The 13,751-nt window shown below is 65.4% G+C and overlaps 3 protein-coding genes across 3 annotated transcripts; 2 read left to right on the forward strand and 1 right to left on the reverse strand.

Annotated features, from left to right (window-relative positions):
* Positions 1-486: 486 nt before the first annotated feature.
* Positions 487-1,058, reverse strand: EMIHUDRAFT_359412 (hypothetical protein; the record flags this gene model as incomplete). The annotated part of the gene is made up of 2 exons (XM_005759153.1): positions 921-1,058; positions 487-852 (listed from the first exon to the last, which is right to left on the reverse strand). The coding sequence occupies exons 1-2, from the start codon at positions 1,032-1,034 to the stop codon at positions 487-489; spliced, it is 480 nt and encodes a 159-aa protein (XP_005759210.1). The 5' UTR covers positions 1,035-1,058.
* Positions 1,059-2,988: 1,930 nt separating this feature from the next.
* On the forward strand, positions 2,989-9,383 carry EMIHUDRAFT_106708 (hypothetical protein; the record flags this gene model as incomplete). The annotated part of the gene is made up of 13 exons (XM_005759154.1): positions 2,989-3,037; positions 3,551-3,681; positions 3,754-4,042; positions 4,084-4,229; positions 4,332-4,391; positions 4,568-4,661; positions 4,736-4,773; positions 4,864-4,905; positions 5,006-5,410; positions 6,373-6,629; positions 6,710-7,043; positions 8,565-8,784; positions 9,274-9,383. 13 exons carry the CDS (start codon positions 2,989-2,991, stop codon positions 9,381-9,383), a joined length of 2,175 nt encoding a protein of 724 aa, XP_005759211.1.
* Positions 9,384-12,691: 3,308 nt separating this feature from the next.
* On the forward strand, positions 12,692-13,489 carry EMIHUDRAFT_438654 (hypothetical protein; the record flags this gene model as incomplete). The annotated part of the gene is made up of 1 exon (XM_005759155.1): positions 12,692-13,489. A coding segment is annotated over one exon (721 nt), but the record flags the coding sequence as incomplete, so codon positions are not given.
* Positions 13,490-13,751: the final 262 nt, after the last annotated feature.

Here is a 13,751-nt window from a genome sequence, read left to right on the forward strand (position 1 = left end):
GACGCCTTGCCGGAGCCGACGCCAGCGAGGTCTTCCTTGTCGACAGACGCCTTCGCGGAGCCGACGCCAGCGAGGTCTTCCTCGTCGACGTCCGTTCCGAGCAGCGCCGCAAACCCATTGGGGTCGACGCGGCCGATCGGGGTGAGGTTCTTGGTGGTCTTCTTGGAGCGGTCGACCAGGTTGGACTCGCCCTTGCGCTCGATCTTGCGGAGCGGGGAGGGGGTCTTCCACTCGTCGATGCCCTGCGGGTGTGACGTGCGGCAGAGGCGAGAGGTCACAGGATCAATATAAGTGTGCCCACCTGTGGGACTCCCTCGTCCCCGCAATACCCGCGTGTGCACAGAAGGGTGCTGGGAGGCGCTCACCGCCGGGGCGGGCTCCTCCACGGGAAACTCCTTGGTCGAGACGTTCCAGTCGGCGTCGCCCTACGCATCGAACGCGGGACGGGGTCAGGTAGTGGGTTGGCAGACGCCGGCGCGCAGAATGTCAGGCGCTCGCCGCCGCGGCAGGCTCCTCCTCCGGAAACTCCTTGATCGACGGCAGCGGCGCGCCGCCGGCGGTGACCTCGAGAGCCGGCGAGTCTTCGGTGACCGGCTCGAGCGCCGGGCCGTTCTTGGTGACGCCGGTGCGGGCGGGCGGTGGGTCGGTCGGGCGCTCAAACTTGGACCAGAAAACGGCGTCCGCGCTCGGCTTGTGGGCGGCAAACATGGCCTTGGCCCGGTCCGAGTCGACCGTCTCCGCCTCTTCCGCGGCCAGGTCTTGCTTGAGGATGCTCTCGTCGAGGGGCGCCTCCTCCGCGCCGGACTCGGCCACGGTGACGTCCTCAACGGGTGCGTTCTTGGCGCAGCTCGCCTGTCGGCGAGGGAGAATGGGGAGCGTGTTGGGAGGAGAGTGGAGATCTGCCACACGCGCACACGCACCGCCTTTGCTCCGAGGAGCGGAGGCGACGCCGGCGCGGAGAAGAAGACGACCTTGATGCTGCCGTCTTCGGCCGGCATGATGCGGGCCTTCACTTCCGTCTTGTTCTCTGACATGTTGTTGATCGAGTTCACTCGTACCTGTGATAGGGGGCGGTGGATGGCGGGTGTGTGATATTCACGGGCGGGGAAGGGGGACGGGGGGAGGGGCGCTCCAAATTTAGGTCAAATTTCGTCAATTAAAATTAATTGACGAAACTTGATGATAATCTCGGGCAATCTCGGGTGGCGCATCGGAACGAGCGATAGAGCGCCTCCACAAAGAGGTGCGGTAGTGTCATACCGGTCTCGGAAGCGATCTCGGCAATCTGGCAATTAATTATGCTAATTGACGAAATCTCGGGGTGGTCTCATCAATTTAGTCAACTCGCAATGATGCCCCAGAGCATTTCCACAAATTTCGTCAAAGTTTCGTCAATTATGTAAATTGACGAAATCTCGGCTAAATCTCGTCCAATCTCGGCTAATCTCCTGCTCTGATTGCTGCACATCGTGTTCCGGGCCGCCAGTGCTGCTTCACTCTGCTTTGAGAGCGTCTTTGAAGGGGGGAATCGAGAGGAAGGGGGGGTCATGAGGGCCGCACCTACTCGCAGCGCACGCAGCTTGAGGCCCAGCGCCAAAATTCACCGCAGCACGCCCGCCTCGCCCACGTTGTTTTGGATCTGCGAGGGCGCAGGCGGCCGGATGAGCGTCAGCAGCACAAATGGGATGAGCATGGCGCGCGCTTGCTTCGGGCGTCGCGGGAGCGCAGTAGGCATGGAGGCGATTCGCGGCTGTGCGCTAGGTGGCCGCTCTGCCCACAATCCGGCTGCGCCAGATTCGTGGCGCTCGAGCCTCGGAACGAGCGCTCGCGCGGCGGTCGCAGCACGGCGGGCAGCCGGCACGAGCGCGCTGCAGCGCTTGGGATATTGGGCGAATCGGCTGGGCACGCTCGCGCAAATGGCCAAGACGCGCCGCATCGCGCGGGGCGAGGGGAGGCGCAGGCAAAAGCATTCCTGAGCTGGGGGTTTCGATGCCTCTCACCGACGAAACCTCTCACAGTGATTTTGGGCTCGATCAAATAGAGCGCCTTCGGCACTACTCTCTCGAGGTCTCGCGGGTGGAGGGGGGGGGGGGCTGGTTGAGCTGGCCGGATTTCCCCACGGCCTGTTACACATTGCGACCCACGGGTCCCCCGGGCACGAGTGCAGCCAGACCCCCTACCATGCCAAGGAGCCCGAACCCCAGCAGCCATCAGCAGCACCAAAGGCAACCGTCGATCGAAGAACTGAATGGCAGGACAGAGCATATGTTTTCGAGAAGAGGCGTACGAATATAAACGTTCTCGTCCGCTCCGCTTTGCAAAGGGTGCGCGACGGGTGGACGCTCGCAACAGTCCTGGAGCACCATCCTGCGTTTGGTTTCGTGTACCAAAAAACAAAACATTGCTAAAAATATCTCTCTCTCTCTCGTGTACCTCTGTGTGTGAAGAGGTTCCTCTTTTCCGCGCCCCCCCCGCAAGGCGCGCGATACACACAGGTAGGTAGGTAGAAAGGTGAAGAACAGCCAGGCTCGGACTGGACACCAACGCGGTATGGGTGGACGCTGGACAGATGATGACGACACGCACGAGCGACACACAGACACAAACAGGCTCACAAGACACACAGCCATCTGGCTGCCACACACTCTGAGTCGGCGTACACATAACTCAGGGCCACATCCTCCCTGTCGCCCCCCCCAGCACTCCAAGGTGCCAAGAGAAACAAACAAGGGCACAACTCAAACAACAGACGACAGGAAGTGACATGTGATGCTAGAGCAGCTTGCTCCACCTCTAGCAATCTCACCGGCCTGCGAGGCACGGACGAGACCGTATGTGGGGTCTAGTGAGGTGTCTATGGACGCCCTCCTCATGGTCTAGCTGCCTGCTGCTAGACTTCTCTCGCACTCACGGACAGTGACAATTAAATGGGTGAGTGTTTGCGAGCTGAGGCGCGTGTGCTAAATCTAGGCCGCACGTCGTGGCACTATGACGGAGGTAGACGTGCGGCCGCAGCGCGCCCACCACAGTCTCGGTGGTGCGCGCATGTTAGCAAGAGAGTTGCGGGGAGAGCCATGCCCGACTTTTCGGAGGCGAGCCCCACGCCACGGATGCCAGTCGTGCTTTCGCGGGAGTCGTCTCCCGAGCCGCGTCCCGTCAGCACTGTCCCCGAGTGGTCCCGCCTCGGCGGCACACACTCTCGACCAGGACAGTCCCGACACACAACACACGATTGCAGGTAATTACCTAGTAGGTTTCGTGCTAGAACCTATCCTCTTTGCAGGGCCTGTTTGGGCCAAACAAGCCCACCCTACCTACCTATCTGGGAGAGAGGGCAGACCCCCTAGGGAGGGTGGGAAGTAAATAAGTAAGCTGAAACGCGAAAACGATCGTGGCTGCAGCACGAACGGCTGCGATTCAGCGGTCGCGCCGCTGAGCGTTCAGGTCGAGCTCGAGCTGAGCAAGATCATCCAGTCGACAGCTGAATCGCAAGCGTTGAGGAACGCGAGAAGATCGCGTTTTTCGCGTGAAAGCGCCCACCCTCCCACAGGACCGGAACCCTCCAGCCACGCAGAGATTGTCGACGTAGCGGTGGTTGGTGCTGGCGCCGCTGGCCTCACCGCAGCTCGCAGCCTGTCCGCTCACGGGCTCCGTGTCGTGGTGCTCGAGGCTGGGTCCAAGGTGCGTCACTGCGCGCGCGCTAACATCCGGCGGGAGTTGCCACCTCCTGTGACCGCTTGCCTGCCACCCAAGGTGGGTGGCCGAGTGCTGGCCGACAAATCACTCGCACCGTGGCCCCTCGAGCTCGGGCCCGAATTTCTCCACGGCGAGCATCACAACGCGCTCCTGCGGCTGGTCGCCGACGGCATCGAGGGCAAGCCAGAGGCGTCGCTGGTCGAGCTCGAGTGGCCGAACTACTACTTTTTCGGAAAGGAGGCCGTCCTGATGCTAGCGGAGGAGGCGGACGAGCAGCCGGACGTCGCACTGATGCACGAGAGCTTCGAGAAGCTCGGCGAGATCTCGCCAGCCACTTTCTCGGCTCGTCCCTCGCGCACCCACCGCCGGCCGTGCCCGCTTTGGCAGGTGAGATGGCTCCTCCGCCCTGCGGAGCGGAGGCGGAGGGGGAGCCGACGCTGCTGCAGTACTTTGCCAGCTGCGGCCTCTCCTCGCGCGTGCTCGACCTGGCCGATGCCATCTTTGCCAACGATTACGGCGCGGACATGTCGGATGTGCGCCGCCGCTACGCCCTCCAGTCCCACCACCTCGATTGGAGGCAAGAGGAGAGCCTCTTCTGACTCTCACGACTGCCGCCACACTCGCCCGCCCCGCAGGTCGGGCTGCACGAGGTGATGCACGAGCAGCGCCACTGGACGTACGGCGAGAAGTACCTGGTGCTGCGGGGCGCGTGCCTGCAGGCGGAGAGGAGAGAAGAGAAGAGAGGAGAAGAGAAGAGAAGTACCTCGTGCTGCGAGGCGGCGAGGTGGTGAGCCGCTCGCGACCGCTGCGGCGCCGAGGGCCGCCTCCCTACAAAGCATTCACATGTCACCGAGCGGGCGCCTCTCTCTAGGACGCGATGGAGTCGCTCGGTCGCGGCCTGGACGTGCGAACAGCGTGGCGCGTGCAGCGCATCGACGCGTCTCCGACCGGCTGGGGCGCGGACGGTGCCGCCCCTGCACCGCCCCCTCCCGCCCCTTCCCCCGCCTCGCTCGGCGGAGCGCTCGCTGGCGGGGAGTAGGCGCCGCCGTCGAGCTCAGCGCCGCCGACGGCCGAGTGGTGCGCGCGCGCGCCTGCGTGGTCACCGTGCCGCTGTCCGTACTGCAGCGGGGGGGGCCGGAGTTTCGGCCGCCGCTGCCGCCGCCGCAGGCAGGAGCGATCCGCAAGCTCAAGATGGGGTCCGCGCTCAAGGTGATCGTGAGGCTGCGGCGCCGCTTCTGGCCGGCCGACTTTTACGACGCCGTCTGCTCCGACTCGTTCCTGCCGGAGGTGTGGCTCTCTCGCCGCCGAGCTGATGCGGCCCGACGCGGCGCCGCCCTACACCATCGTCGGCTTTGTGGCGGGCGCGCGGGCGGAGCGGGTGGGGAGGCTGCCGCACGCAGACATCGCTCGCCGGATGCTCGCCCAGTTCGATGGGATGTTTGGCAGCGGCGACGACCCCCACCCCGCGAGCAGCAGCTGCGACGGCTTCCTCGTCAAGGACTGGGCCGCCCACCCCCACGTCCACGGCGCCTACTCGCACCCGACGCGCGGCGCGCATGGCGCGCGGCCCGCGCTGGGGGAGGCGGCGCACGGCTGCATCTTCCTCGCGGGCGAGGCGTGCCACGCCGGCGTCAACCCGTGCATCCACGGCGCGATGGAGACGGGAGAGCAGGCGGTGCTGGTCTTCCCTACAGCCGCAGTCGCGGAGCCGGCTGTGAGCACGGCCGCGCGATGCGCCGTCTACGTCTGCGCCGCGCCCGCTTCGCGCGAAACCAAGCGCAGAGAGAGAATTTTTTATTTCGGCATTTTTGGCTAGTTCCATTTCACTCTGACACGCTAATCTTGAAAACGTCCAACGGAGCTCCGTGTTGCTCCCAGCGCCCTCCCCCGCGCTTCCTGCGGCCATGGCCGATGATACTAGTATGAGAGGTCATCTGGCTACCGCGAGCGCGACTCAACTCGCCGACGTCGTCCGATGATTGTGCCTCAAAGTCAGCCTCCGGAGGCTATCGTGGGGTCGAGCCGGCAGTAGCCGTGACATGTGGTTCCACCACCCCTCGTATGCTTTGCCTCTGACCGCCACCGTTCCCAGGCTGCCAAATGGGATGGAAAGGAAGGCTCGGCGAGCGTATAGAAGCGTGCTCGACCTCGTCGTGGCAACCTGCACAACAGCGCTGGCGGGCGCGATGAGCGTCGTGCCACCTGTAGGCCGGTCGCTCCCCCGTCTTTGGGCCCTGTTGAGTGGGGGGTTTTTGCTAAGGTGTAGATCAGGTTCCACAGCATCGTCCCACACGTAGCTCAGCGGTCAGGTGAAAAGGGGTTTTTGCTAACGGCCTCCCACACACGCCACCCACACCGGATATGTCTTGGGCATTTTTCGCACTTTTCTTTCTACGTCGGTCGGGGTCCCGTGGATCGATTTTCAAAGTGAATAGACAATAGTACGGCATAGAAAAACTGCAAAACAAGATGCGTTAGCTCGCCGCGAAAGCAAACAGAGGAGGGCGAGGAGGAGTGATTAGCACGCGTCCTCTGCCACCGTGCGCGTGTTATGAGGTGGTGCGAGAGAGCCATTTGCGTGCGAGCCCGTGCCCCGTCCCGCCACCCGCCCGCCCCGCCCCGGAGCGCGACAAAATGTGAAGGGTGGGCCACTTGTGTTGAGGGATGGCAACCCAGGTGGGTGTCCTCCGCCTCCAGCTCAGCCGCCGCATCGAGCTCCGCCTCATACGCGTGTGGCTGTGGGCGACGGAGCCGCCGCTGCGGCCTTCCGCCGTCGGGGCGACGGCGACGGCGGCAGCGGGCCGGGCGGCGGCGGCGACGGTGGCGGTGGTAAGGGCGGCAGCAGCGAATAAGGCGGCGGCGAGGGCGGCGGCGGCGGCGGAGGAGGCGGGCTCGGTGGGGGCGGCGACGGTGGAGGCGGCGGGGCGGCGGCGGTGAGGGTGGCGGCGGTGAGGGCTGCGGCGGTGAGGGCTGCGGCGGTGAGGGCTGCGGCGGCGAGGGCTGCGGCGGCAAGGGCGGCGGCGGCGGCGAGAGGGGGAGGCCACGACGGCGGCGGCGGGCTGCGCGGCGGCGGGCTGGGCGGCGGCGACGACGACGACGGCGGCGGCGGCGGCGGCGGCGGGCTCGGTGAGGGCAGCGACGGTGGAGGCGGCGAGGGAAGCGGCGGGCTACACGGCGGCGGCGAGGGCGGCGGCGGCAAGGACGGCGGCGGCGAGGGGGGAGGCGGTGACAGCGGCGGCGGGCTGGACGGCGGCGGCGACAGCGGCGGCGGCGACGGCGATCTGCTTCTCCTCGCGGCCTCCGTCGATGGGATCCTGTCGGCAGCCGGGCGGCGGCCGGACGGTTCGGTGAGATGAGAGGCGCTGCCGAGCGCGGAGTGGGCGCGGGGGGTCCATCGGGGATGGCTGGCGGCCGGGGGCGCAGACCCACACCGTCATGCTCGGTGTCGGTGGGTCCCACGGATTGAGCGTGTAGGTGTGTGGTCGTGAGGCTCCCACACAGCGAGTCCCGGCTCCCACGTGTGGAACCTCCGTGTGGGAGGCGTGTGGAACCTTAGCAAAAACCCTCTAGTCGTTTCGGAAGTTGAAGTTGAGAGAGAGAGAGAATTCTTGATACGAAACCACGACGACACACACCAGTCGACTCGCATCGGTTGCCTCCATGAACGGCGGAGCTATTCTCGCGCCCACACCACACCTGGCTCCAACGTGGACACGCCCATAGCTGGGGACACTACTAGGTCACGCATGGCATCACAGAAGTTTTATCTCTGGGCCCCGAAAGGCATCTCTAGCAGTGTCGTTACACATGCTCCCTCCCCTCCTGGGCGCATGTGCCTCACGTCTCGCCAGAGCATAAGCCCTTGGCGTGTGGCGAGACGAGTTTTTCGCCATGCAGCGAGCAGCAAGCCGCCCGCCGCAAACAGCCGGAGGCATCGCCACGGCACTGGCTGCGCCGCGCTCCCGCACCCGTCGACGAAGCTCCCCCCGCGGAAGACCGCGCGTAGCGACGCCTTCACGATCGAGATGAGCGCGCTCGAGGCTCGCCCACCTACTGTCTCTCTCTCTCTCTCTCTCTTGAAGTTGGCGCTGGTTGGCGCATCACAAAGAACCCAAATCCAACCCTGCCAACCGAGCAAGCCCATGGGGGACGCGAGGTCTTGCTCCACCTTCTCGGCGCTCGCGTCGCCCAACCTGAGAGCCTCATCCGCCATGCCGGGGCACATCTTGACCGGAGCCGGTCACATGTCCATCGTGCCCAAGACGGGGCACGGTCGACTCGACCGCGGCCGATGGCACCGGCCCAACGGCCGACCAAGATTTTACGCCTCCGAACGCCGGGCCGGTGAGGTGGCGGGTCGGGCGACACGGAAAATCGGTGGCTGACAACGACTTTTTGAGGCCATCGGTTTGAGGTCTGCAGACATTTTCTGGATGATCTCGCATTTCCCGAGGCGTAATCGCAGATCCAGACGGCCCAGCAGGTGGGCGCTGCAGGCGAGCCGCCTCACATCCTTCGCCCCCCCCGTCGCTCACGCTGCCTCTGAAGCACCGGACCACCCCCCCCGCGCCCAGGCGGCCTAGCTGCCGCGGGCTCCACCCACGCGGGCCACCATCAGCGCCGCCCGACGGCTCAGAACCTCTCTCTTTAGGTCCCACAAAAGGCGGCGAGCGAGCGGCGAGGCAGATGAATCGAGCTCTGGACGCATGCCGCGAGAGCTGTGAGGGTCGCAGCTCGGCCTCCATCTTGCCCGGTAGTGGCGCGTCGGCTTGCCGGCTCACGGGGGTCACTGCCCCTAGGTGCCGCCTCACCTCGCCTCTATGCACCCTTCACCCTCTAGCGCCTCACCCTGCCCGGTGCCGTGGTAGTGGCGGTGTCAGCCATGCTGGACCGGCGGCAGCGAGGCCGACGGGCGTGGCTGCGGCGACAACGGCGGCTTGGCCCGTGACGGCGACGGCGCTGACGGCAGAGCAGCTGCGGCCGGCACGGGCGGGTGCGGCCGAGCAGCGCGGCGCTCACAGCAGGCGGCCGGCGTGGCGGCGGCGACGGCGCCGCACGAGGAAGCGGTGGCGCAGCCGCGCATGACAGGTCCGGCGCGTGTCGAGCAGCGAGGTGGCGCGCCGCGCTGCCGACGCGCCCCCAGGCCGGAGGCGGCCGCCGCGTGCCGAGCCGCGGGCTGTTGGTGCTTACAGTCTGCGGCGGCGGCGCCGCCGCCGCGGAGCGAGGCAGCGGCGGCGGCGGCGGCGGCGGCGGCGGCGGCGGGGGATGCGGCGGCTGCACGTTGTGCCTCGAGGCGTCGCTCGCGGCGCTGGTGCGGCGCGTGGTTGGCTGACGAGGTTGCGCGCGCACGGCGCACGAGGGTGTAGTCACGTCCCTCGGCTCTCGCCACCGCTGTCGCCGCGCGCTCCGCGTTCGTTGTCGCCGGCGCTGCCCGCCTCGAGCCACTGCGGCCACTGCCGCGCGACGTTGCGCCGCGCCATGCTGGCCGTCGCTCTCTCGACGTTGTGGAGGAGGCTCTGTCCCACGTCGAGAAGAGGCGTTCCCGCGGTGATATTGACCCAGCTCTGTTGTCTCTAGGCTGCGTCGGCACGGGAGGCGCTGCGGGCGGGAAGGTGGAGCGGGCTGCGGAGCGGCAGATTAGTGGCAGTGGCGACGGGCGGGGCGGCAGCGAGCAGGGTGGCGAGTGAGACGTTGGAGAGGCGGGGCTGGGGAGGCTGGTGCCGGTGCCACTACAGGCGGTGCAGGTGCGGTGTGCTACTGTAGTGCTCGCTCACCGGAGCGAGCGCGGCGGTCGGACCGTCCTGGCAAGGGCCGCTGACCAGGACGGTCGCCAGGAGTCGGCTTGCACCGCGAGAGCGGCGAGGCGGGGGGAGAGGCTTGGTGAGGGTGTCCGCGGTGGTGCCGGTGTGTTAGTTAGGGGGAGAGGCGCGGGCCGGGGGAGCGGGAGGGGGTGGGGGGGTGGAAAATTTCGATACCCTAAGGTGCCCTGGTGATCCTGGGTTAGCATCGTCTCTTCTGAGCCCGCTCTTGATGGGTTGGAAGCGTTTTCATAGCGAATTCACGCCGATTTTGCCATACGGACGTCCCTGGCGCGCGCTCTTGAAGGCCTCATCCTGGGATGGTGCTCGCCAGCGTGAGTTCATACAGTGCTGCGAGCTGGCCTAAGGCCGGACCTTACGACGGTCCAGCGCTGGGCAGCGTGATGGCTCTTACTCGAGGCGCGACATGAGTGTACGAGGACCTCAACGTCTCGGTTTGGCGAACCAGCATGAGGAGCGGAGCCGCTGTAGCTCCTCCCTGCAGCTTGCGCGTCGCGGTTTGGCCGACGTCCCATCCACCGCGCATACTGCGGCGGCTCTCCAGCTCAAGAAGGCTGCGCTCGACCACCACATCGCCCGAGTCAGTGGTCCGGACGCCCCGCTGAGCCTCGCGCCGCAGTGCAGCCAGTTTGCGCGGCCGTGATGCGCGAATCGAACCGGTGCGATGTTGTTCGGCACTCTAGATGGCCTGAACATGCTTGCGTTCAAGTCTTGAGGTCTGCGCTTAAACTTGAAAATTTAATAAAATCGGGTCCGACCGGCCTACCACCTGACCCGAGACGGGTCGCAGGCGTCGTACCGAGCGCGTCGAGACCGTGTCCTGATGTGATCTGCACGGGTGAGTCACGTCGGCGTCAAAGGAGCGACGTGCGACCTGTCAGAGCTTGATCTCCGATCTCAGCGGCGTCGAGTCGTCTCCGGCGCGCGACAAAGGTACATACCCAGGACGCGCAGAGGCTGCTGCGACCCCGCTGAGTGGACGGCGTCACACCGCGCCACCTGCTGTGTGACGCCGTCTACTCGGCGGGGTCGCAGCTGCCTCTGGAAGGCACCGAGATGTACCTTTTTCGCGCAATGGTCAAAATCAAGGTTTTGTAACGCGAGCTGTGCCACAGTGAAATGGAACTAGCCTTTAAGTCAATGCGTGACATGACACATCCTTTTTACCCATCTCACAGTAGAGAGGTGTCCGTTTTTATTTATTTATTTGACATGACACATGAGCGAGGCGCTGGCTCGCGCATGTTCTGCAGCTTGGTCTGCGGCCCCCCGGTTGGGACGAGTGCGCGATGCGGACGAACCGCTCGATATGGCCGGTGTGTATGTTGTGTTGTGTGTGACACACACACTGTGTATGTTCCCTAAAAAAACTCTGACATTTTACGAACTCCTTGGCGACGTGCGCGTCGCGTCGCCAAGGCTCTGCGACCTCGGTCGTACAGTCAGCGACCACGGTCGTACAATCGGCCGGCTGCGCGGGTTTTCGGCGAGTTTCCCGCGCACCGGCCACGAACTCGACTCGCACAGCAAAACAATCCGGTGCTCGCGCGCCGCTCCCACGCTTGACCACACACTCGCTGCACTGCTCAAAGCCAACCCTACCTCACTGGCCGCCTCCAACACTGTCCCGCGCGTCTCGCGCCCCAACTGACAACTCATCATTGTCCCTCGGACACCACTCTCCAGCCGCGCTACCTTCGCCCACCTACCGCTCTCGCATCGATGACATCTCGACAATCCTCATATCTCCAGGCCCAAGACTCCTAACCACTGCCCCTGCTCGCCCAGGACCACGAAGCGCCGCCCGCGCGCCCATTGACCCCCCAATCAGCCCTCCTGCTGTCCCTCAATCGCCACCCGCCAGATGTACTGCCCTCGCCCACCCAATACTCTCACCCTCCTGACCCGGACAGTCCAGGTACAGGAAAAGCGGGGAGCGGGGCCCGATCCAAGGAGCACCCCGTCGGCCCGGGAGGGCTGTGAATTTCGGCGCGGGCGGAAGGCTGCCTGCAGACGCTCAGCCGGCGGCTGAGCTGCCGAATCCTCCCGGCTAATCCCCTGACCTGCCGCCTGAAACGGGACAACATTACACCACCTCACACACACTCCCCCCTCAGGGCTAAGCAGTGCGCAAGTCCACCCGAACTCTAGGCGAGGCATCGACCGCTCCTTTGGAAATGTGCCGTCAGTGGCTGCACTAGACGCCCATTATGGCGCGCGGCGCGGGCGGATGACTAGGGGAGAGAATGCGGAGAGACTAGCTCGCAGGTAGATGTGCTCAGCCAAGGGTAAGGGATGAGGGGAATGTGTCAGTGTGAGGGGTGCACCAACCGCAGAGCGTTGTGTTTTGCCGTTGAAAACTGAACAGTTTTTTTGTGTATGTTCCGCAGTATCACCTAGTAGGTAGGTAGGTAGAAAGGTGAAGAACAGCCAGGCTCGGACTGGACACACCAACGCGGTATGGGTGGACGCTGGACAGATGATGACGACACGCACGAGCGACACACAGACACAAACAGGCTCACAAGACACACAGCCAGCTGGCTGCCACACACCCTGAGTCGGCGTACACATAACTCAGGGCCACATCCTCGCCGTCGCCCCCCCCAGCACTCCACGGTGCCAAGGGCACAAACAAGGGCACAACTCAAACAACAGACGACAGGAAGTGACATGTGAGGCTAGAGCAGCTTGCTCTACCTCTAGCAATCTCACCGGCCTGCGAGGCACGGACGAGACCGTATGTGGGGTCTAGTGAGGTGTCTATGGACCCTCTCCTCATGGGCTAGCTGATGTGTGTCTCGCGCCTTGCGGGGGGGGAGCGGAAAGGAGGAACCTCTTCCCAAGAGCACCACTCTTGGAGCGCCGCCACTACCACCCAGAGCGCTGCAAGCAGCGCCGGGCAATGACGGCCTACCGCCCACCCAGCCCCCCCTCGGCACACCCCGGCAGCCAATGTGTGACGGCTCGAACCCGCTAAGCCATCCCGCAAGCGGGATGGCCCGCCACTCGAACCCGCAAGCGGGTGTACGAACCGCGAGCGGCTCGCACTCGTGACACGCAGGCGTCCGACAGACGGCGCCGGGGCTAGGCGACCGAAGAGGAACTACGGCCGCACACCACCCGCTGACGAGCGATCACCTCGAGACCTCGAGACCACCGTCTGAGCACTCTGTCGCTCTCATCACGCCGAAGCACCCTCAGGCCGACTTGCCCCTTGCCGCCACACGCACACGAGAAGCCGGGTGCCGCGGAGCCGTTGGCTGCCGCCTCACCTCCCCATCGAACGTCGCAGCACGCTCTCGCGCCAGGCTGGCCCGATGCCGCGCCGCACCAGCGGCGGCCTGCAGCCCTCTGATTGCAGCGCATCTCGCCCTCCATCTTGCACCCAGCGCCGGTAACCGCCCTCCTCCTCGTTCGCAGAAATGGCCAAGCTCTCCTCGCTTCTCCTCCTCGTCGTCGCTGTGTCTGCGCAGGCCCTCATGCCAACCACACGCGCAGGCGGCACCGCCGCGGCGTCGCCCGTCGCCGCGTCGCCACGGCCGCGCACAACGCCGGTCGTTCTGGCGTCGAACCCAATCATGGAGTTCTTTGAGAGCCTGGTGCAGAAGTCCTCCACGCTGGGCAAGGACATCACGCTCGCCGAGGCGAAAGAGCTCTGCCGCGACCCAGAGTCGTCCGGCTGCAGGCGCGCCGCCGCACCGTCCCGCACCCACACACCGCAGTCCGGCGGCCTCCCACCCACACTCGCGTCCGGCCCGCCCGCAGCATCGACATGCTCGACATGATCGAGAGCGAGAAGGCGACGTATGGAGCCACCGCCGCCGAGGCTGCCGCCGAGAGGCCCTTGACGCGTCGGCGACACGTCCGAGACCCACCCTCGACGCTGTCCCTTAGGCCGCCGTCAAGTGGTCCGCCGCCATCGACGATGCCGTCGTCAAGACGGAGTGAGAAACAGGGCACCGCGGGGAGGGGGAGGCGCGTGCTGTTCGCCGCCACAAGGCGCCCATCCGATCCGCTCCCCCACCTGTTGCCCGGCAGCAGTGCGCGGCAGAATACGCCCGCATTGCACACAGCACGCACGCAGTCTCCCTGACAGTCGGCTGTCCGCAACACGAGCCGCATCGTCCTTTCGCGCATGTGTCCATGTACATGTCTGTGTTAGTGTTATCGGGGGCGACCCTCGCATCTCCACGCCCGGGACACGGGCAGGCTTAGGGTACCCCTAGGCTTAAA

This window comes from Emiliania huxleyi (assembly GCF_000372725.1).
Source record: "Emiliania huxleyi CCMP1516 unplaced genomic scaffold EMIHUscaffold_81, whole genome shotgun sequence".
Lineage (NCBI taxonomy): Eukaryota > Haptophyta > Isochrysidales > Noelaerhabdaceae > Emiliania > Emiliania huxleyi.